Here is a 25,122-nt window from a genome sequence, read left to right on the forward strand (position 1 = left end):
TCTAAGCGTATGCCATTGGAATAAAAGTTAGGGTCGAGGGGAAAAAAATCTTAAAATAGATTTAATTCCGACAATCTTTGAAACACAGGAAATCGACTGTATTTTTATTGACAGTTTAATTCGCTGAATTTTGAAAAGTATCTATTCAAATATATATAAATTTGTATCAAAGATTATATAAATAAATGTAAAAGTTAATCTTTAGAATCCGAATAGATCTTTTTTACGATTTCTTCAATTTTCGAATTAGTACGCCAAAGTAATATTCTGAGAAAAATTTGAGTCAGTCTGAAGCCGAGAAATCGTCTCCTCGATTTCTAAAGATTAAATTTTGTTGATAATTTTTATATTCGAGTTTTATTAATATTTCTCTGTACATACAATACATATACAAAGGTTCTTCGTACATATTAAAAGGTAACGTGAAAATTAATATAAAAGTTCTTTGACATATCGTAATGCGCGCGTCATGACGTGTTGAGTGTTGCATCATTATTTCGATGGTACAATGGTACGAGTTATTTTATTCGCTTTACGATATCATGGTGAAATAAAAAATGATCCTCTGCACCCGTATGAAATAAATATTAGGAACTAAGCTGGGCGACATTTCGCATCCATAATGCAAATCTGTAATACTCTTTTACATTCTGAAAATGGATTGCGCGGCTCTCTCCGCATCATTTTATATATAATATATATATAGTATATATATTATATATATATATATATATATATATATATATATTATATATATAAACTTAACTTTATCCTTTAAATTGTATACAATTTAAAGTAACGTACTTAGATATTCACATAATGGAAATGTTTTAGAGAAATAGAACGAAAAGAAACTCGAAGGTTTCAAGAAATAAGACTGCATAGATTTTGTTACGCTACTACGATGTTATACGTTATATAGCTTTATAAATAAATACACATAAAATCTTATTCTAAGCTTACATAAGAAATAAATAAGAATGCCTTCATACAAAATTGTGAAATAAGTAAGAAGAGACAGAGGGAGTAAAATCAACATCGTATCTTTAACACTTGGATAAAAGAATCCACTTTGACGTCGCAATATCCTCTGAAAGAAAGCTCTTCTTTAAGTACCGTAAATCGTGCAATAAATGTACCCTTGGCGTTTTACTATTACATCCACAAAAGCACGATAATGAGCGCGACCGGGATTCCGAGATTCGTTCGACCGAAATTAAAATCGGTAGTTCCTATCGTCGCAAAGAGTATAGTGAGATGATATAACTTGTTCAAAACACGCAGAGTCCTTGAAAATCCATCACATTCATATAGATCTTATATGTATATATCGTAACCATTATTTATATATATAGGTGAACACAATATAGAACATTTACACATTTTATAAGTTAACGCGTTTATATCTTGTAAGCATAGTCTTCGCGAAGTTATCTTCTCCGTTGATTACTTTCGATGTGGTTCTCTTCGGAGTCTTAAATAATTTAAGTATCCATTACGCTCGATATTTTGGATGGTAACGCTTTTGTATTATATCGCTTTAAGAGGCTAACATATATCTCAACAGTTCTTCTGAAAAACTTGTAAACTTGTAAATGTATTTGAAAATGGCAGTCGCCGCCAGGAGCATTCGAGCTATAATCTCACATTTATTGAACATGTGAATGCGTATTTAATGATCAGATACAAACTGTTAGGCACGTATCTGTCGATATATCCGATTAAATTATCTCTTTGAATCCGTTGATTAAACTCTCAATAAATACCAACAGGTCGTCAGATATTTTGAACATCGTTAATTTCTTTTTTCAAAGTCGATCTTTAACTTTAATCCTCTCGCAGTTCGCATAAAGCTTTACTCTCTCGGCATCGACACAGGATCTTCCACAATTTTTATATTGTACGACGTTTCTCGATGATTATTTCACGAATTACCGGTCGTTAGATTGCTGTTCAGCAGCTCGGTGTTGGCGTTGTTCGCCGTCAACTGCTGTTGCTCCTTCTGCTTCCTGCGCCGCCTGCGATTCCGCTTGTGCACGCAGAACAGCACCACGAAGACGATGAAGAGGAACACCGCGACGCACGAGGCTACCAGTATCCAGACCGAGCGGGCTTTCTCAGTCTCCACCTTCTGCTGTATGATGGTCGAGCACTCGTTGTACAGCTCGTACGTCCGATTGCTAAATTGCACGACGGTGCAATCCTCGATCGGTGAGTCGGTGCAGTTGAAGAATTCAGGCTTCATTTTGATCTGACGTAACTTCACCCAGGCATTCAACGTCTGACACTCGCAGCCGAGGCTGTTGAATTTAATCGCGTTCCGGGAGAGATCGAGGTACTTGAGCTCGCAGAACGGCGCCAGGTCCTCGGTATCGACCGAGGTGATCATATTGCCGGACACATTGAGAGTGACGAGGGTCGCCTGAGGGCCGATACGCGGGATCTTGGTGAGCCTGTTCCTAGTCAACTGAAGTACCTGGATGGGCGAGGTGACCTCAACCTTGAATATCGAGTCGGTGAGCTTGTTGTGAGCGAGGTAGAGCGTGCGGAGATACGGCAGCTGGAAGAGGCTCTTCGGTAGAGTGTCGCAACCGTTTGTCGAAAGATCCAACACTTCAAGGTACCGCTGTTTGGCGAAGGCCCCTTCCTCGATAGTCTGGATGAAATTGTCACTGAGATAGATGAAGGCTAAGCTCGTGTAAGAGGCCAGGCTGTCGTTCGTCAAGTCCCTCAATCGATTCACGGTAGCGTCGAGCACCTATAAAAGAAATATTTTCAGACAAAACTTATGCATATGTAAAAAAAAAATATTTAAAAAAAAAAAAAAAAGGAAAACATGTTTATAGAAAGATTATTCTCTGCGTAAACAGAAATAATTAGTACGCAACATGAATTAAATTGGATTGGAAAAAGTTAAAATCTTATATAACTTCGATATCGAGTAATATCGGAGTTCGGTAATCGATACATTAAATTATAATTATTAATAACACGCAAATAATAAATACCATGTGAATGTGTAAGCGTATATCGTTATAAAATTAATAAATAAAAATAGCATCTCATTTCTGAAGGTATACACTGTGTTATTCAGATGGAAATTAACACAACATTCGCGCTAGTTATCAGATTTCTGTTAGTAAAATACGTTTCGGAATGAAAAATGGTAATTCCGTTGAAAGGAAAGAGGTCGGGATTTATCAATAAGATCTTTGTTTCCGTAAAGATGCACTTGTCAGATTAGCCGGTCAGCGAGAAGAATTAATGGCGATATAGCTAACCCAATAATGCAAGGACGCGAGATGTTAGGACGACGGATAATGGTTTCTTTGACGCGACCCTTTGATATGCAAATGCAATGAAGAAATATGAATATTTTAATGCCTTTTATTTATATTAATTTAATAAATCTCGCAACACGTAATCTTTCGCTCGTTACAGTTTCTTGACACGTATCGGCCAAACTGTTCTCAAAAATTGACCAGTTTAAGTCTCGTAGTATCATTAATTTATTTTATAATTATATTAGATATTTTCAACTCGGTAAAATAAATTAAAATGAGATAGATTTAAAGTTGGAAAACTGACTTATTTACATTCTTGATGCTTAATTTAGAAAATATCTTTGAATTTAAAAAGCTTGTAAAATGAATAAATTCTCGGCACGAATCGATAATTAATCGGACCAATCTCCAAAATTTGACAGTTTAAAATTAAGTCTAGTAGTATCATTAATTCAATTACTTTTTCATATGATTATATTAGATATTCTCAACTCAGTTAAAAATTAATTTGAATGAGATAGATTTAAAGTTAGAAAATGAGCTTGTTTGCATTCTTCATGCTTAATTCATCAGAAAAATGTTCAATTTAAGCCGCTTGTAAAATGAATAATTCGGGATAAAAATCTGTTTTATTCCTTCTTCGTTGCGTTTGAGACATGTGGGGAAACATTCTGGAGTTTCGTAAAAGGATATCATGTTCTGTTGACATTGGTTTGCATCGCGCAGACCCAACTCCGAAATTAGTATGTCTGGCATTTCTGCGTCCGTTAAATTCTGCGTACGAGTCTGCTTTGTCGATTGAATATATAAACAGCTCTTTATGCGCGTTGATTCATATATGCGGCTGCTCAGATTCACGTATAATTCTCGCAAATGCGATTATATGTATATTTATAACGACCGATGAAAGAACCATATATACGATCATACGTTCACATAATATAATATACTCGAATTCATCGATTAACGGATCTTTCAAAGCACAATTAATTTTGCTCTTAATAAGAATTTGATGCAAAATAGTTCAACGACCATAAAAAAAAAGTTATTCTATTAAGGTTTGATTCAAATTGAATAAAGATTTGCTTCAAGTTAAATGAAAACCGAGAATTTATCTATTCGAATTTATAAAATTCTATTTGCGAAAAATTATTCACCAGCGCGAAATGTTTCCTTGAAGAAAACTCAATTACAGTCAAAGAAAAATTTACATTGAAATTCCGTCGCTCTCGAATTTCCATCGGGACATCCGATACGCGAGATCAAATACCGAAGCATCGGTAATATCTCTATCCGACTAAAATTTCTCAAGTGTATTGCGGAACGCATCCATCCTCGTGACCCTGGACAACCCAATCTCCGGATTTAGCATGTCTGGAGTTTTGCCTGGGATTCATCGGGAGGTAAGTTTACCAAAGTACGAGGAGTGTAGTTGCAGACGTACGGGGATTTGCAGGATGCGGTCGTATCGGACGGACATCAGTTGAAGAAAGAAAAAGGAAAATAACGTGCCGGGCATATGGAAGACGTATAAGCATTCCGTAAAACGGTGGAAAGATTCAAAGATTTAAGCTCCAGAAAGATGCATTACAATCTCTGGCAATCTCTCGCTCGGTTCGGTTACAAAAGGCTTATAACCGTTGATACCCCGTCGAAATACCTGACGGGAAAGGGTGATTAATTATTCGTACGTAATGTCGCTAACAATGAATGAATTAAAGGTACGGTACGGAGGGAGATCCGGAGATAGATTCATCATCGCGTTAATATTACACGAAGTCGGAAAGCGCCCGCGCGATCTATTACCGGCAGAAGGAAGTATATCGTTAAAAAGTAAAATAGTGATCAACAAAGGCGCTCGAGAAGAAGGTATCAACAAGTATATATACATTTTATCGTCGACGTTGATAAAGCGAAACTCCTGTAATGCTATTATGAAGTGCGCGTTACAAGACAGCGCATGCGTTAACCCGCTGGGACATCAATCCGTTTCGCAAGTCAGCCTTGTGCATCCTTTGTAAACTAAGGCTGTGCCAGATTTACCCCCCTTTGACGGAAATAACGTGAAACTGACAAGGGAGCGAAAGGGAGTGTCTATATATATAAGATATCCCGAAAACTTCATATTTACAATATATCGCTCTTTTATCTTACACGTGCCATTCCGACGATAAGAATTAAGATATAAAGTTAGCGATTAAGATAATAAAAATATAACGATTGTACAAAAGCAACGTGGAAACTTTTCACTTAAAATCTTTTAATATTGATCCTTTTGCTTCTTTCGTGTAATAAAAATCTAAATAAAGAGAAACAAAGAGAAGAAAAGAAAGAGAACAGAGAGAAATAAAGGACTCTATAGCTATAATTTTTAGAGAAGTTTATCGTAAACTCTTTCATTAGCTTCTATTTTATAGGAATTGTTGCAGATAATGAAAAGATTCTCGATGTGGAAGGTAAAGCACCTATCCTTCGACCCTTGGATCGTACAAAGATGTGTAGGTACTTATTATATCAATTTAACATGAGATCCAAATAGATACTGGGGTGACGCGTGGCTCATTGTGAAAGTAGTAGTGGGTGAGTCTTAAGTTCGAGTCCCCGACTGTCACCCCACATATTTCATCGATTTCGTTCGATGGCTGGTGCGTGGGGCTGACAGCCCTACCGCGGAAAAACCCGTTGTTGCGAAGAATTTTACAAAAAAGACCTGACACACGAGTGAAAGGGGTAAATGGAAGAAAATTGTTAATAAGGCTGAAAAAAACATCCTACGTTGTAATGCCAGAAGAAGAACATAAGAATATATTGTATTTACGATGTTTATTGGCAAATCTCACCTGTATATCCGCCTTCAGATTCGTCGGGATATCGTGCAACTCCAGATTCGTGCAGGACGCTCCCAGCATCGAGTAGGCCCTGTTGTAGCGGCATTTCTTCACGGACGGGTCCCGGTCGACGACTTGCGTGGGGCCCGGCGAGCCCAGCACCAGAACATCCGGCACCGTGGCCACGACAAAGCCCAGTAGCAGAAAGCCATTAAAGAGAAGGATGCTCATGTCTGCAACAGATCCAGCGGAAATGCACGCTTGAACTTTGCCCAAATCGAATCCTCAATCGGATAATCGCTTTGCGAATACACAGGGTGGGTGGGAACATCCCCACAGGACTGCCCTTGGCAGCACGACACCGCGGTTACGTGTAAGCGCGTCATTTGCCGACATTTATTGCATTGTAATTGCGTCGTAAAATGTTATACTAAATTGGTATTTTCGGATATTTAGATTATCAGTACTTCAGAACACGTTTCTTTCTTACCACTCTCACTCCGTTTTAATCAATATATCATTTCCTTCCGTCTTAATTCGAAAGATTTGCTTTTTTGCCTAGGCGACGGGCGACGGTTGGCTTGAAGCAGTTAAACGAAGTTGATTAGCAGCCTTGCCAGATAGCTTTGAAAAAATTGTGGAAACTTTTCCAATCGCCCCTACCTCTATCCCTCCCCCGTAACGTCCATTTACGCGCAACTTCGGTATTTCCGTAGCTTAATTAAGTGCCCCTCGAGACGAAAAAGGAAAGAGAGATATCACTTTGAAATCGTAATAGCTTCAGCCACCGGAGCGCTATCGCGTCTATTTGCGCTCGCCCGTTGGATGCTTTCCATGTCCAGAAAACGGTATTCATAATTCCGATAAGCATCGTTTTCGGTCGGAATCGATCCGACATACGCGGCGGGCGAGCGCGTTTTCGGGGCGCACCTATTACACGCCCGACATCGCCCGGCGAGATGCAGTTGCTGACCTCTTATAGCCGGTTAAGTTGTCAGTCGAAATAGCTGGCCAGAGCCAGCCAGCCATCCGGTCCGCTTACCGTCCCGGCGAAGTAATTTCCAGGTGGCGATTTCAACTTCGCGCGCGCGGTAGAGAGAGAGAGAGACAGAGAAAATTTCAGCCGCGTAAATTTTCGGACTTTGACGGTGGAGCGAAGTGAAATTACGGAAAGGGAAGAGAGGAAAAGGGCAGAAGTTAACGAGGCTTTTCTCTCCTCTCTTCTCCCTGCACCTTGTTTATATAAAAGCATAAAACTCCACGGTGCTTCGTGCTTCGTGCGAGAGGAACGGCTGCCGGAAACGTCCTGTTCGTTACCGCGATCGGGTCGATCGATCGCCCCCTTTGGTCCCGATAGAATTTCTCTTACAGCAGGTGTCAATGTAATACACGGGGAGTACACTTTACAACGTGGATTCGGAAAGTTAAGGGATATCAAGTTTGTAATTAATTGCTCGCGCGATATCCCCCCCGTAACACAGACGAGATGTAAATTCAGCATTTTTAAAAGAGGACTCTAGGATATCGGTATTATTAAGTTTACGGAGGACAATTCCAATTTATCGTGACTGCATTCTTTGGTTTTGTGCCTGAAAAAAAAGGTTGAACGCGCGTGTCGGACATATAGTATGTGAATGAATTTTTATGTAATGTTTATTTTATATTAGTATGACATTATTTGCGTGTACCGTCGCTGCTTCTGGAATATTGTGAAATCTTAATCCGCGTCCCGTGAGAGGCATTTTTTTTTCCTTATACCACGCGACACTTCGTGTAAGTCGAGAATATTTCTCGCCGTTCCTCGCTCCACCGCTAAGCGCCTCGTTCCTCGGTCCGCGAAGGCGCGGCCGTTGCGGATTTTTATCGCGGGATTTATTGCGCATTTCGATGAGATAAAAATTTCATGGCGCTCCGCCTGCTACCCCTGGGGCTGGATATTATAGCGGGAAACCCGGCTTCTCTCGACCATAATTAAAATTAAATTGCAGTTAGCTAAGACGAAAGTGCTCTCTTCGCCGAAGCCGAAAGCTTAATAGCATTGCGTAGGATGCACGGAGGAACTGGAGAAAGGAAGATGATGCGCCTGTGCACGTTGCAGTTTGTCGTTTACGTAAAGGACGACGATGGCAACGACGACGACGACGATGAGAGCTTCACCGACTTCCGTACATCTCACGCTCATTTGCCTGCATTTGAAAACGTTATTAATACAAATTGGAACAGCGGCCTCTCTTTCTCTCTCCTCTCTCTCGCCCCCCCTCCCCTTTCTCTGTCTTTCTCTCGCTCTTTGCGAAACTTTCGTGGATCTATCTCCCAATATAACATCTTGATAATCAAACTTACTCCTTTGAGTATTCTGTAACATCACTCTCTATCTCTTTCTCCCGTCCGTTCTTCCTCGTTTTATGAACGCGAAGAGAATTATACGTCTAGTTTCCGAATTAATCTAATAATAATTTCACGAAATATTTTCTACTTAATCATCTGTCCGCCGATTAAGTAGATTAAAAATTTCGCAAATTATGCAAAATAATTGTTTGGTATATATTTTAAATAAATTTTTGTGAAATTTAAATCACAAGAATTAACATACTTTTTTAAAAATCCTACATAAGAGATATAATTATTAAAAAATATACTAATTAAGAATAATTTTAAATAATGTATATTATGTTACGAAATATGCTTCTATGTATAAGGTGTCAAAATACTCATTATATAAAATCATATTTAAAAAACCATATTTACGCGCTATTTTTTATCGAAAAATGCAAAGAGACAGTCTAAACTCTAAAATGTCCCTTTTTCCCTGCTCTCATCGTATATTCCTATTTGCAGATATCTCCTTCTCGAGAAAGATCTTGATAAAAATATTGATGTAATATCACGAGAAAGCACTTGAAAGCGTTCGAAAGCTTTTCCCTTGATCATTGCAGTAATACCTTTTATACCGTTTCGAGAGTTGAAAATACGGTGCGTTTCATTTACGGCTTGTTATATAAAACCGTTTATTTACCAATGGCTAAATACGACTCGGTATTAATTTATTATTTTGTATCCACTTTTGATGATCTGTGAATAATATATTCACAATGGTAATATACGTTTCACGCTGGTCGCGTGACAAGCCGAGCGCTTTCGTTTCAATCAGCAGCGAGAGCAAATACAATTTAAAAGTACATTTTGCAATAGGAATATAGCTCGTTAAAGCACGGACAGAAGAGTCCAAATGACTGAGTCGAATGTAATAACGCGAAAAATATCTGGAATATATCGTTACGCAGAAATTGCTTAATAACGGCTTTTAAAATCTCTTTTTTTCGAATTGTTTCCAACAAAAATATTGCAGATTTGAAATTATTGTAAAACGGTTAACAATTCGTGAAATAAAATGGTATAATTGAGGCAATCATTGTTATAAAACTTGTAAAAATACAGCGCAATGTTAGTTTCCAGAAGACTAAGAATTTTTTTTTCAAGATCTGCAGTTATCTGTTAAAAAATTCATTCGATTAATGCTATTAAGAGTGACAAACGACATACCGACTCATTAATTAATTGTAAAATTTCGACCAATAAAAAATCGTGGACTATCAAATCTTATTTATTACTCTCGCAATAAATTTCGGCTCTTTTTCATTATTCAGCTATTATATCATCCTCAGCTGTTTTATCTATTTATCATTTCATTTATTGCGCTTTTTGGAGCAAACATTCCCTCAGAGGAAAGTTTTATTTTAATTTTTGGAGGAAGTGAGCCATTCACGCGTGAGATGAATAATCGAAGAATAAATTTTCCGCGAAACTCGCGCAGCTTTGTCGACCACCGAGACTCGGAAGTCGATACTATCGACAATGAAACAGTATACCGCGGCTCACTGACGTCGTGCCGGGGAGCTTATTTCCGGTGCGTATGGAAACTGGAGTGAGGGGGAAGGGGAACGGGGAGCGCGGTGGATCCGTTTACAAGACGTCGTGATTCATGGGCCCGCGTGCGGTTTGCAAGTTTTGAAAGAAAGACGACGCGGTGTTTATTGTGCCAAGATCTCTGATGAACTGCAGAACGCTGTTGCGAGTTTCAGCCAGCCGTCAGTGCTTATCGCCGGAATATCGATCATACGTTGCTGTTAATATTCGCATGAGAGGTCAGGTGTACATATCGGGGTGTCCGTAACACACGTGTGTCGAATTTCGAACGTTTGTAAAACGCACGTCGAACACATACCCCACTTCGAAAGAAAGTCACACGGAAAGAGCCCCAACAGATGCGGCTCTGCAAAAAAAAAACCGCTTCAGGGGGATATGCGGATAGCAGAGATATTCTATTTAGAGTTAATAATTCGTTAAATTGAAAAGAGTGGCTGACAGTTGTTATTAATATTTACATATTTTTTAAAATAATTTTCGTACAAAGCATATTTTCTATAAAAAGCAGTTTTTTTCGTTGTCTTCAATATACAGATCAGCTATTGTAGATATAACAACCTAACAGTTATTAGAGATCTTTGTTCAAAAAAATATCAATATCACATCAGTGAAAGAACCCCTCATTAAAATTCAACCGGGGCGAAACGTTCCGCGTGGAATTTTATTTTAATTATTTTTACCGGCTGAAAGGGATGTCGTGGACTCTCGACAAAATTTTTAGCTACGTCAGAGATTCGCTATATAACAAAAAAACGAATAAAACTCGCTCCGCGAGAGAAAAAAACGGGCCCCGACGTACCCGACTTACGGCAGCGAACATATACATATATCAAGCTTCGCTGCATAAGTAATTACGTCCCACGTTAAAAATCTGCGAAATTTTCTCGTCAGAGGGGAGATTCTCTCGTCGCGACGAGACTAAAAGTCGGAAAGAAGACCGGGCGAGACACATTGCACGTTGCGAAAAGTAAATGTTTTATCTCAGCGCGAGCGCGAGCGCGAGCGGAAAGAAAAAGGAGACGGAGTCTCCGAGATTCTCGCGAGAGATAAGCGACGGAGAGAAATGAAAATTTCATTTACATCTTAATGGGATTCAATTATTGTCACTTTAATCCAGTCCTTCGGCTCCCGCCGGAAGTCCGGCGATTTTCGATTTCAGAAAGCGGCGATTCTAAAAGCGATTCTATGGCGCAACGCGGTGCGGAGCCGGAATCCGCCGCCCGTCCGTCGGCGAGTTTTACGAGAGGCTTTCGCGGCGGTTCAAGACGCGCACCAAAAATAGACCGTGTTATCGGTGCGCGGTGCATGCTGCACGACATTACGCGATATACAGCAACAGGTCTGCGCAACGTTACGGAAAGTGGGTTTGGTCGGTCGGCCGGTCGGTGGGATGGGACGGTCTCTGGCAAGGCGGCGGGCAAGGGTGTCGGAGCGTGTTTATTCAGAACGCGCGGCGGACTCGATTGGCGGACTCGCCGTTACGCGCCCGGAGCTAATTAATTTGCTCGCTCGTCCCGACAAATGCCTACTTGCGATCTCAATTGAATCGTGGAACGGTTAACGTATCCTCGGCCGAGAAGAATAAACGCTTCCATCCCGCGGGGAACAAGCGCCGCCGCTTCCAATTGACAGACGCCAATAAACGGCGTCGAGCATGAGCGACAAGATAGAAATTTAATGTACGTATTTGTTACGTATATCGTTGCTTAACTCGCGCGGCGTACAAACAATATAATTTATGCACATGTAGGTCGCACATATTGTCGCAAATATTAAAGCCTGCGCATATTGGAGTATCAGCCGCTCGGAGATTATTGATCATATTCTAAGTTATGATCACGAGCCATTTGACGCTTTTGTAGAATTTATATACAGAAGACAAAAGATGTCTTTTACAAACTCGTCGCATTCTCTATGATAAATTTTCTGTATTGTAAATGTAGTTTTCAAGAATAAACACGTTACTATGTACACATCTTTGTTTTTAAACACATTACGTTCAGAAATATAAATAAAATAAATACGAAAGAATGTGGTAAGAATGTTGCAAGAGTCGATGATAATTAATAATATGTAATAATATATTTAAAAATATATATAATAATAAATTAATGAAATCCAATAAAAATTGGATAGATGACGAGCGACGTGTCGGTCGCAAACATCATTATTTTCAAAGGGCACTTTGCTGATCAACGGTGCAGGTCGACACGGTGGCAAATTTTAAATCTGATTTAAACAGAATTCTGCAGAAGAATTTCCCGAACAGTTATATAGACGAGTCCATGAAAAATTCAGATCTTTCCCTTAATAAATAAAGGCATCGAGAGCTAACTCTTTATTGCAGGCGGTGTCCAATATCGTTCGCCACTCGCCACATGTGGCGAATAGGTTATTGTACAGCACTATATCCTGCCGAGCAAAACAAACGGCCGTATTGTACTCCAGTATCGATGGGTAAAGCCATTTAATCGATGCATATCTTTCCTTCCATAACAGAGGTTAATTAATTTTAATGGCGCCAATCGACGATTCGCGCGGCTGCAAATTAGATCGAATAATAATAATCCTCTTGTAGTCAATTCGTCTTTTTGGAGCACATCTCATATTTCGGGTATATTTACATCCACTTTGTAGTTCTTTATCTTCATATGAGTGTGCATGTATATACATCGATATATATTTGTCATAAATTACAAAATATAATATTTATTCCTCTTTTCCAAGTATCCAAACGGCCCTCCAATTTCCCCGATATGCTCGAAATTGCGCATTTAAATGGTACGTGGCCTATTATATGATAATGAACTGGAAAATACAGATCTAGCGTGAGAAAATCGTTGTCGATTAACACCCGGTTTTTCACCCGAGTAGCGTGCAAAAGAGCGTTCAAATAAAAAAAAAACCTGGGAAAAAATCCATGTTCAATTTCCGAATCGATATTTACCGTCAATCGTCGCTTTATTAAGCCTATGTGTCTCACGCGTGTTTTTTTACGACTACCAGTTTATGGCAAACGTCAGATGCAATTCGCAAACAGCGAGAAGCGTGCTGCTGCAATTTCCCTCGTATCGCCTCGACCGCGTGCACACTCTGTTAAATCAATATGGGAGGCTTCAGCATTCGTACGTGGTGTACTGTTCGTGCTTTACATAAAAAAAAAAATATATATATATGGGCCTTCCCCTCGGACCCTATTGGCGACGGATCAATGAACGGCTAACGGGGTCAACGGGAACAAAAATGTAATTAATTACAGGATTAGGAGGCGAAGCGATGTAATATCACCCCTTTATCCTTCGAAAGAACTCGTTTTCGCGAGTCATCTCATTATGCCCGCCATCGTGGAGCTCAATCGGGATCGTCAAATACGAAAGTTGTATTATCGCGTGATCATGGTTTTCTTCGCAGTTTGTAAAGCGAAGCTCTCCCATTTACGTGAGCGGAATGCTTCTTCATTCATAAAAAACGAAGCGGCGAAAGGGCAAATTAAATATCGCTATCGATAATCCTATCGACGCGGGACTCTCGTCGGCGCATCCCATAGTTAAATAATTCGTTGATTGACGCGCGGGAAATTGTATTGTAAAGAGCAAGCGGAAATATCAATGCGCAATGGCAATGGCATCCGACTCTAATCCAACGGCGAGATCGACAATAACGTTTGATTTTTTTTTTTGTGTAGGCCGGATGTAGCCACTGCCTCAAAGGTAATACGAATTTGGGGGGGGGGGGTCGTTTTTCGAAACAGCGAGAGATATGAACGAGATATGAAATTGATAGCTTTTAACTCGGCGACATGAAAGGGTAAAGGGTGAAAATTTTACGCGACCCCCCCTCCCTGTGCAAAAAAGTTTTTTATTAAAATAATCTGAGAGAAGCAGAAAATCGCGCGCATCATGGCGTATATAATGGCAAATTCTTTGGCTAATTTAGAGTCGACTTTTTACCCCGGCGAAAATATCGAGACGCCCATATTTTAAAAGAAGCAAAGGGTTTCTAAGGACGACCTAAGTTTTCCGGCATGCAACTTAATTGAACGCTGCATTTCTTCCGAGTTCTTGAAGTTACAATTTGAAATATCTTGTTAACTATATATATGCATCTTCGAGGCAAGATTTTGTTTAACTAGAGAAATCTCCGAACCACCGAAAAATCCCCGAATAAAGTCGCGCCTTATTCACGTTCGAGATCTCTCTCTCTCTCTCTTTCTCGCTTCAATCACAGCTCGTATAAACTATTTGCGTCACGACGCGACGTTCGAATCGGTGATACACCCACTGTGAGACACACTCCCGCGTGTAATCTCGACGGTGATGAGCATCGCGCGTCGTTCGATCGACAGAAGTAATAAAAGCTTACGGGGCGGCCTTTGAGCCGCGTTTCGCATTTACCCTCGTCCCTGAGAACCGTCCGATTGAAGTCTTTGATCTGCGCACGGTACACACCGTGCACACGTGCCCTCGCATCTTGATTTCCGTATACGGATTGCGTGCGCGCCGCGAGCGTTATTGCAGATCCGCGGGGGATTGTGCCATCGAGCGAAATTCTTACGGCGATCGACCGACCGACCGACCGATCCGATCGATCGGGAGCGCACGCGCCTCCGGTACAGTCGGTACTTGGTAAATCAACGAGCCTCTTAATAGCACCAATCGCATTGGTATTCTCACGGGTATCCTCGTTGTACTGCCGACCGATTGCGCGAGAGCGTCTGTGTGTTTTGTGCGTCCTCCGCAAAATTTATCTCCCACACCGTATCTTCTGTGCTAATCTCGCGGGTTTCACCGGACGGCGATAATAGTCGCCGCTGAAAGTTGTTTCGCATGGGGGCACACCTTGGCCATTAAAACTTCGCCGATCTGGTACTGGATATTATTCGATACCACCATTATCGCAAGCCCGATATCCGCAATGGCAAGTACAAAGGTACAAATACGCTTGTACCCTTTTAGAAACGCAACGCTTGTTAACATCGGTCTACGGGACGATATTTCACACGTCGGATATTATGATAGACACGATGAAAGAGATAAAGTGTTCCCCGTCAGTTCTGTTTAACGAGTAATAGGGAAAAAGAGCTTTTTATCAATTAACTTGGAAAAAGTACGCGCGAATTTGCCGTTCGGTGAAGGATATATGACCAGCGCGCGCGAGTGTGTTGGTAGAGGAAAAGAGATTTAAAAAGGATGCGATAGGATGTCAAACGAGAGGAAGACGTATTCGTTATTTGAAGCATATATTTATCCGCTCGTTAATTCGCGTCATTCCCGAAAACGAGATGTGCGTGTCAGAGGATCGAGTTGCTAAAGTGAGTTGAAAAATGAATACATACGCTTCCGTGCGTACGCCTTTCCAGATTGACTTAAAATATTTTCAACTGGTATTAACTGTTGTGAAAATTTTTTAAATAATACACGACATGCTTTTATCGCGCGTCGCACACGCGCGTGTTACTTGGCAAATTGCACAGTAACATTATCGAAATAACGTCATCATCACGCACATACACACATGTCTCAAAATATTATCGATTCGTTCAAGATTCTGAAGTCCTAAGACTTTATTAAAGGATTATTTCTATCTTTTAATATAAACTTTCTCTCCCATTCTCTGAGCGGTATTCATAGTCGGATCTTATTTCAAGACTCGTCTTAAGTAATGTCTTAAGTTGCTAATTATTTCAAGACCGTCTTAAGTAATGTCTTAAGTTGCTAATACGGTCATTTGATTGGCTGGACGGAGTCTTAAGGCTGCTTTTGACCAGACTTAAGATAATCTTAGATATAAGATCCGACTATGAATACCGCCCCCTCTGTTTCATTCTCTTTTTCTCGCTCACGTATTTTATTTATGGTTTACCAGACACGATATCGTGCAAATGGTATCCGGGATTAATATCGGCCACGGAATACCGAATAATATCAGAAGATATGAATACACAAGGTAACCTGTGCATCGCATGTAACACTGGCGTGTAAAACAGGATAGCCGAGTAAACGCCAGGCGTAGATGCAAGCTTGTCGGATCGAGCCGACATATTACACAACCTGCGCCCCGCTCTCCTCGTCGAGCGTGTTGCACCGATTTACGTCAATTTAATTCGCTGAGGTTCATTTCGACGTTGAAGAATTACAGCGCCGGGATTTTAATGCACGCGAGCGTGCGCGTCCGCTCGCTCGCGTGCAACGTACCCCACCCTCCTCCTCCTACTCCTCCTCCCCCGCGCGCCAATGTTTTTAATCTCTAAATTACGCGGTCGAATCGCTCAATTAAAGCTTCTCCCCCGCGCCATCCTCCGATCGCCGCGCTCTCATACGGTCGAGTGCTTTCGTAAAATAGCGCGCAAAAAAGTCCCGCGGGACAACGAATGCAATAACGGGAATCAGCTCCCGCGGGAACACAATCTAGATTACGTCTCTGATACCTTGCGGCAGTAGTCGCGCGCGCAAGCCAGAGATCTAAAAATGGTGCCGTATCTCGAATTCAATATCGAGCGTATATTAAAAATGTCTCGCGAAAATCTTCCGGAATTTCGCGACTGGCCGTCCCTCGCGATTAAAGCGTATATCAGGATCACCCGCGGCGGTCGGTGCAGGGACCGGTGAAACCGGAGATCCCGCAAACGTCCCGCGGACGTTCTACCGTACGCGTGACGTCAAAATTTCCCTTTGAAATTTCCGAGAGAGATTTCATCGATCTTGTGTCGCGAAAAGTTTTCCGTAATGTAAAACCGCCCGTCGCGTCGGAGAGATACGTTTTTCACGTATCCCGTCGGGTAATAAATTCTTAATTGCGCAAATGCGCGTGTAATATCCCCCCCCGAAGGATATTATTCTTGAATCAACGGAAAAGCGAGACTCAAATGCTAATTCCGGGTGATTCCGGGCCCCCGAACGACGGGAGTGCTTTCTCGATTGTGAGTCGCCCGGGTGTAAATTACCCTCCACGCGACCATTCCCCGGGCTAATGTACTTGGACCCAGGATCTTTAGGTTGCAGAGCTTTAGGTACCTTCTCTAAGAAGTTTCCAGACCGACCTCTTCATCACCAACAACACAGGCAATCGGGTCTCCCGCGCATAAAGCTTAGTACCGTCGCAATGCCGTGCGGTAACGTCGTAGCACACAGATTCTTAGCTTGCTACAATCTTATTTAACCGTTTCGCTCGACGCTGATTGCAGCGCGTCGCGTCGCGTCGCAGTGCTGGAATTCAGCGATGCGACGGGTTAAATACGTTATTTCAATTAGCCACGTCGATAGTCGGAAAAACTAATCTAAACAGTTCCTTGTATCTGACGAATAAAGCGTTTCATTAACGTCTTTTCTCTCGTTCCTCCTTCTTTTTTCATCGAGAATCAGGAAGGGAAATTTAAACAGCGACGCTTTGTATAACACCCCGCTACTTAAATAAAGGAGAAAATAAGAAAAAAATAAACGTTCGGCAAAGGTGATCTATTTAATTAAAGCGCAATCATTAACGTAAATTGTGCTCGCTCTCGAGTAAATTCCTTTGCCGATAGTTCATTAAACTTTTTAATCTTCCCGATTTTATACAAGAAATAATTTCTGTCCGTCGCCGCTTTTATTCCTAACCCCCTCCACGCCCTACCCCACGTTTCTTTTCTGCGAGTTTTCTTATTATAGAAATAATCTTGCCGGCTGCCGCGCACGTTATGCGGCACCGCTTACGAAAAACAAATAAAAAAGAGAAATACAATTGATTGCAGTTATTTGCAACGATACCATCTCAGAATCTCACAACGTTGCACCAATCTATTCTACGACATCGATTATGTTATAAGAAAATATCGCGCAGCGGTGCTTAATTGTGCAGATTTTTGTCGCGCAAGTAGCAAAATGTAACGAGCGGAATAAAATTACTAAATAAATATCTGTATCTAATCTTATTATCGATTGAACGAGATTATCTCTAATTACATTATTGTGTCGAAGATTATTGTGACAGTAACTATGATTTTCGAACGTAACGAAAAATTCATACTTTTTTTCTTATAATTTAATTTTTTTCTTATAATTTAACAGGAAGGATTTTTATTATTCATTTCTCTAGTCTAGAGGAAAAAATTTATGTACATGTATTTTTAGAAAATGGTCATTAAATTTTACTCCGGCAAATCAGATCACTATCCCTATTTGGCAATGAAAAATTCATTTACTTACATTTCAAAGCGATTTGACGCGACAGAAAACATCCAAAAAATATGCGCACTCTCGTAAATCATTCACGCAATTTCTTCCGAGTTTGTATAAGCTGAAAATATGCGAATGCGCAAAAGAGAGGTAGTCGTCGATTTGCGCGACTCAGAAGAGAAGTATTATACTACAAACGCATTGCACAGATTTCGAGACTCCAGGAGCGGATTCCGATGTCTCGTAGAATCTCCGCTTTGGCGGATCTACGTTTGCTTAAGCACCACTGCGGCGCGTACCGATACCTGCCTGAAGGCGAGAGGCGAAGCGTGGCGAGGAGAGGGTGAGGGCACCCGGAGATAAGAACTTCGACAGAAACCAATTACCTCCGGAGAAGCGCTGATTTTACGCAAGACTAGCTTCACCGCGTCTCCGGTTGTCGAGCCAAGAGGGAGAGAGAAAGAGAGAGAGAGAAAGAGAGGCGGAAGAGGTCCGAGACTCTCGCGGCTTCTCGCGCGAAGCGAAGGGCTAAGCGCGTCTACATCGCGCGCGACGGCGATCGGCGACGCTCCCGCGTCGTCGAATAAAACAAATTCGACCTGAGACGGGCGCGGGCTGGGGAGGAGGGAAACTTCATCCAGAAATAACGGGCACTCTTGCGCGCGGCCGTTTCACGTCGGAAACGAAAATACCTGCGGGACGCACGTCACGAATGGCGCACAATGATGCGCGCGTGGGGGTTTTCGAGTGAAGGACTGCGGGGCGCCCCTTTTATCCTCGCTCCTCGCGTCCCTCACCATTATTCTTTCCTTTCTCTCTTGCGCCCGCGCCCGCCGTTCCGCTTCCGCTACGTAACATGTCAATGAGCGAGCGTGCAATGCGAATCCGGGGGATTTTTTTCCGCCCACACGTCGCAACGCAACTTGCCTTCAACGGTGCGCGCCCGCACCGCGGGATTTTTTTATCTACGCCTGTTAAACCTCGCTGTATTCGCGCGCCACGTGACGCACGTTGAGTTATTTTTCTCGATTGATGGGACATTTGATTTATCGAATTTTTTCAAAATGTATATACACGAAAAAATTGCGGCGAGCCGCGCCATGTTGAGCAAAAATAACGTTTGACTCCTTACCGAATAGAAAAAGCGATCGGTTTATATTATTTTTAGAGAGAAAGAGAGAGATCGCGGAATAACGTTCACGTTACAGCGACGTTACAATCTCACGCATAACAGCATTCAATTTGTATTCCCCGCGTTAAGTTAAGTGCTCTCGTAAAATATCTCGTTATTATAATAATTACGTAAATGAAAGCTTGATGCATTAGGCTAATATATTTTTTATGCATTACACGCGATTTGCGAACGCAAACGCGGAATTGCGATTCGCAATTCATCAAATTAATTTCCGCGCGTTCTGCGGAATTACGTTGAAAAAGAGATCGCATTATTTTTTATAATATTCTCATTTTTTCCACTTATATACATATACATGTATCTATAAAGCTGCTGATGCAGAACCCTCTATTCGTGAAATATAACATCAGATGCACAGCGCAAAACACCTGATATCACAAGCACACAGTGTATACTTAGCGACGCGTCATTTGTTCCTTCTTTTTCCTTATTATATCCACCTTGTTGGATATAATATGGTATGAATACCGTTATAATGCTTTTGGAATATAATTTGTTTGAACAAAAGAACGTGGTCTTTTATTATGTGGCCGTATTATTTCATTATTTTAAAAAAGCTTTCTCTATCCTTATAGCTCTATACCAACAATAAGAGATTTATAATATTTTTCCACAGTCACGCTTTTACCGCACGCAAACTACACTTATAAATATTAATAAGTGAACAATTCCCCCTGTATATATTGTCGCCTTATTATCATTGCCATTTTAACGCAAAACGGGATCTGGCGCAACGGTTCCCAACGTTCTCGTCGTATCCTCACGGTCTATTTGTGTTCAGTCAAAACTACATCGATCTTTCCGTACAAAAATTCGATCGTTAATAATTTAAAATTTTTTCGCGCCAGTCCAACGAAGAGAACCTAAATTATTTAAGAAAAATATATATCTTATAAAAGTAAATTTTCGAAAGCTCTTTCAGATTTGTCATGTGCGGTTTTCGAGCCCGCTGGGAAATTATGCAGCTCCGCCGAAGGGGTCGGACGATGACGCACGATCGTGTGTCGTTACCGGCATTTCGCGTGGCGGATAGAGCTCTGATGATTGCGCTCACGCTCCGATTTCCGCGGCAATTGGGCAAGTTGGTCGTATCCCGGCCACTGTTACGCCCGTTTCTCCTAAGCGCTTTTTCATAGTTTCTCGCGCACGAGCGGGCTCGCTAAACTCTCCTCTCTCTCTCTCTCGGCAAACTCTCGTATTTACCGAGGGCACTTGCTCAGGATATCCCTTAAGCCCAGACATACTCCGCGATGTTACGGCAACGGATTTCGAGATCTCCCTATCATTCGTTCGCCGACGCAGAAGCGGAGGAGAAAGCTCTCTCGCGAAATGCCGATGCGCATTCCGTTTTGCATGCGAAAAACCGCTCGCGAAAGATATTTAATAAGCCCGCCGCCGCTCTGTGACCCGGAAGCAATTAATCGTCAATGATACTGAATCGGTAACGACATCCAACCGTGCGGCGCGGCGTGCGCTATGTCGATGCGATTAATTCATGTTAATTTATTAATAAAGTCGAATAATGCGCCCGTGGAGTGCCGCATTCGTGCGCGCCCGCGCGCGCCCAACTGGACCACGCCGCTTTTGGATTCATTATTACGGCCGTGATATACGGACGGATCCTCCCACACATACACAGAGGGCATTATTTAAATTTAATTAATTCTCGGTCTTTGCTTACTGACTCACTTTAATTAATCCTTGGCCCGCGCGAACATGATCGTCCTGGTGGGCAAAACACGATCGGGAACTACGGATTTAAATTCACAAAGCTATGAATTCGAAGATGCGGGTCGAATCGTACATGCGGTTGGCGCAAATGAAACTAGTTATCGTTGATCATCGGATGCTAAAATTAGCCAAACTTACAGGCGCGAATAATGCAATATTATACCACACGTAGATCTAATTTAACAGGGTGCATACGAACATTTTGGTTAACAATGAAATATGCTTTATATGTTCGAATTACGAATCTGTAGGGGGTTGCTGCTAAATTAATTGGCTAAATTTTGCCAAGCGTAGGCATTAACGAATTTCAAGGTAATTTTATTCCAGCGAACATTTGATTGCGAATACTTTTTCATGATCATCGAATTTTCATTGCTTAACCGAATTCTATCATAGTTCAAGGTTTATTTGTTGAAGTAATAATGAGATTAATAAAAATTAAAAAATCACTGAAAAGCGGTCCGATCGAGTTTTCAGTACGGAAAATAAGTGCCATAAATTTAACGTAATATCTTTTAATTTAATGATACAATTAAATTAACAATTGAATTTGAAACAAAAACTGAATTGTTCCGAGTATGCATGTGCATGCCGGCTAAATAAATTTTCTTTATTCATACGATACAATACATACTTAACATTCCGAGCCTCGCCATGCCACTGTAGTTTTACTGTATAGTGGCTGGCTCCAAATAGAATATTCTACGCAAACTGTCCCAAGAGGAATCTGCCAGACTTTGAAAATGCTTTATTCACATGACTTTGAACGGAGCGAACGTTACGCGAAGCCAGATCCGATTCGAAATGCAACAGCAGCTGATACGGCGCCGTAATATTTTTGGGAAAAGAGAGCGGTATTGCGATTTCTCAAAGTAAGAAACGATTACCAGGATCTGTTTGAGGAACGCGCGAAGAGAAGAAATGCAAGTTTAAAACGGGTTAAACGACGGGGGAGAATCACGGCCCGACAATCTCCTCAGCTCTGGACCGTGCGAGCAGCTGACGCGCGAGTTCCGCTCTCGTATAATACACACACACATACACGTATACGGAACACAGATGCACACGCAACACACACGAAAGGGGCAGATATTTTCAGAGTAAACATTTCGTTCTTTCGTGGTGGCCCATAGGCGATTATTCGACGATGTAGACCTCGTAAGCTCTCCGCTTGGGAAAATAAAGCGTTAGCGAAGTGGACTCTCTCTCTTTCTCTCTCTTCTTGCGCACTGATATTAACTTCCTCGTATAAAAAAAGACCCACGAGTAGGCGATATACGACACACGCGGTAGTTCTGCCTCACCGCGAAAAGTAACGTTTCTTTAACGAGGCGAAAGAAAGAAATTCTTCGTTTGATGGTGTTACGAATATCCTACTAAAATCGATTCGCACGATGTATTCGCTGTCGAGTATATTATTTCGAAACACTTTTCCCCAGAAGCTGTGTAACGTAATACAGTTCCGCGAATTTTCCGTGATGAAAAATATGTTTAACAGCGGAAAAATAATATCAAAATTATTACGACTGTCATGTGTGTAACTGTTCGTGCGCGTGAACGATATTTTAACATAAATAATATATATTTTTAATTACATTAATGTAGAATAATACACGTTTTTATTAAATTTTATAAAATAATAACTTGATGATAAAATAACAGCGGAGCGTAATTGAATTAATTAATAACATGTCGTATTGTTACATAAGGCACAAATTATGTTCTCCCCTTGAGTGTTAATGTCGCCTGAATATCAATTTTATTTCATCGCGACATCACCCGCGACAGAATTATAATCAACGAACATCAGACTTCAAATGTTTCAGCAATTCTTCCTTGAGCGGAAGAACACTGCGTGCATTTTTCAAGTAAATTCTAAAGAAGGACTGAATTCTTCGCGTATATATAGAAATATCTGTTCACGTGGAGGAACGGGCTGAATTCTCGCCCTTATACTTCCTTGCCTCATGGAATCCCGCGTTCCACGTTCTCGTCGGCGTTTTTATCTCTTTCGTGAAAGAAATGGTTACGCAACAACGAATATGTTAACAACGAAGTTGCTTAAAAATGGAGATATTCGCCCGCATCGCGCGCATTACTATTGCGAACAGAAAATGTACCGAGAATCTATAGAAAAATCGTATAAAAATACACATCGAAGTGATACACGCATATAATTTCAAGCAGTTTTGAAACTAAATGTATATTTATTTTTTTAAAACATATTTTTCTTTTCGCATAATTTTTAATATAATTTAATCTTGATATAATATTAAGTATTTGTAGTTTTGAATTATCGTTTTTACATTCTGTCTTCCGCTAAAAAAATTAATTTTGAAGATATTATCGACTGCTTTTTCCTTATGCAAAACCTTGGTGATTAAACGTCGATTATTTTTTTTTCAATAATGCGACCAACGATGAAAAAGTTGTTAGACATAATCGCGGAAAAACAGATCTCAAAATTTCTCTTCGTTATTACGTCTTTGTATGGGCAAATAAAAATGTTCTCTCTTCCACGCCAAACTTAAACTTTTAAAGGTCAAAGTAACTGCAGTAATTTACGACAGTTTAAAGGTAAAACTATTTCAATCGGACTCTGATGTTTCCTCTTGGAAGGAAAATTCTCACGGAAAATATTGTCAGCACCGTGGAACGCACTAATTTCATCGTTGTCGCCGACCGTTACTCTTACAACGAGAGCACGAACTAGCCTCGGGAGGCGCCTTAATTCGCTGCAAGTTCGAGCAAATAAAAGCGCGACCGGAAGATCGGGCTAGCAAAACCACGACGACTCCGGAGCATAATTGGCACCTAAGTTCGACCTATTGGACCGACGTGGGCTGCATTTATTAACCGAGTCCGTTATCTCGTTCCACGAAACGTGACTTTGCGTATAAACAGGCACAGAGAGAGAGAGAGAGAGAGAGAGAGAGAGGGAGGGGGGGAGAGAGAGAGAGAGAGAGAGAGAGAGAGAGAGAGAGAGAGAGAGAGAGAGAGAGAGAGAGAGAGAGAGAGAGAGAGAGAAAGAGAGAGACGAATAATGAGTTACGCATGATTTTATTTGTATCATCGTTGCGCGTCACGCGCGATGATAGGAGCACACATGCAAAATGTTGCAGCAAGTGCGCACGTTTGCATTTGCGACCGGTCCCGTTTTCTCACCCGGTTGCATGTAGGAATGCACTTTACGACGTAGAGCACGATGTATCGTTCTCTCTCTAGGTGAGAATTTTCTCGAGGCGATATAGTTTACAGGCACGAAGAAAAGCAGCGACGTGTATCCGGTTTTAAAGGGAAAAAAGTGGTAGCGAATTCGAAGGTGTCGAAAAAACATTTTCGATCTTCTTTTCGTGTCGCTCGAAGTAATACATATACGTGCGGAAGTATAGGCAACTAAATAGCAACGAAACGATTAATCTGGTCGCAACTATCTATTTGTTAAATAATCGAATTTAGTTACCCCGGGAATAATCGCAGATTGTTATCGCACCGGGCTTCACAACAGCTATTCTACGCATTAAAAAGTTCATCGAATAAATTTATACATGTCAAATCGATAACACATTCGAAATAAATTTGTTTTAAATAAAATAAAAAAATATTAAATATTTTTGAATTTTTTCAGATTACATTTACTACGTTTGTCCCATCAAAAAGCGCAATGGCACAGTTCCAATTTTAAAAATAAAAATTGAAAAAAATCACCCGGTGTCCTCGATGATCAAGAAGATCTTTTACTGAATAGAAGTAGTCAAACTAAATGACGAGACAGCCGATCGTAATATTCTGCTGACGCAGGAATCAAGGGATTCCCTCTGAGTCAAAAGTATAGCGCAACTTTCCTGAAGTTCCTGAATAGACCATAAAATAATGATAATAATATGCGCGGAGATACGGCCGCGCTTCACTTTGAGAAATGCCCGGTTGCTCTCTCCCTCTCTTTCTCTCGCGCAACGGCGATGATTTACGGATGATTAAATTTGCAAGGGCCCGCTCTTTGA

At 41.1% G+C, this 25,122-nt stretch overlaps 1 protein-coding gene across 3 annotated transcripts in view; it reads right to left on the reverse strand.

Annotated features, from left to right (window-relative positions):
• Positions 1 to 338: 338 nt before the first annotated feature.
• Positions 339 to 25,122, reverse strand: part of Lapsyn (Leucine-rich repeat activity-regulated protein at synapses) — a 77,304-nt gene continuing 52,520 nt past the window's right edge. For all 3 annotated transcript variants that reach the window (XM_071797817.1, XM_071797816.1, XM_071797814.1), the window contains exons 3-4: positions 6,125 to 6,345; positions 339 to 2,758 (exon numbers count right to left, since the gene is read on the reverse strand). In XM_071797817.1, the coding sequence (XP_071653918.1) occupies positions 1,925 to 2,758; positions 6,125 to 6,345 (1,055 nt within the window). In that variant the 3' untranslated portion in view covers positions 339 to 1,924. The remainder of the gene's footprint in view (positions 2,759 to 6,124; positions 6,346 to 25,122) is intronic.

Source organism: Temnothorax longispinosus, chromosome 2 (genome assembly GCF_030848805.1).
Source record: "Temnothorax longispinosus isolate EJ_2023e chromosome 2, Tlon_JGU_v1, whole genome shotgun sequence".
In the NCBI taxonomy this organism is placed as follows: domain Eukaryota; kingdom Metazoa; phylum Arthropoda; class Insecta; order Hymenoptera; family Formicidae; genus Temnothorax; species Temnothorax longispinosus.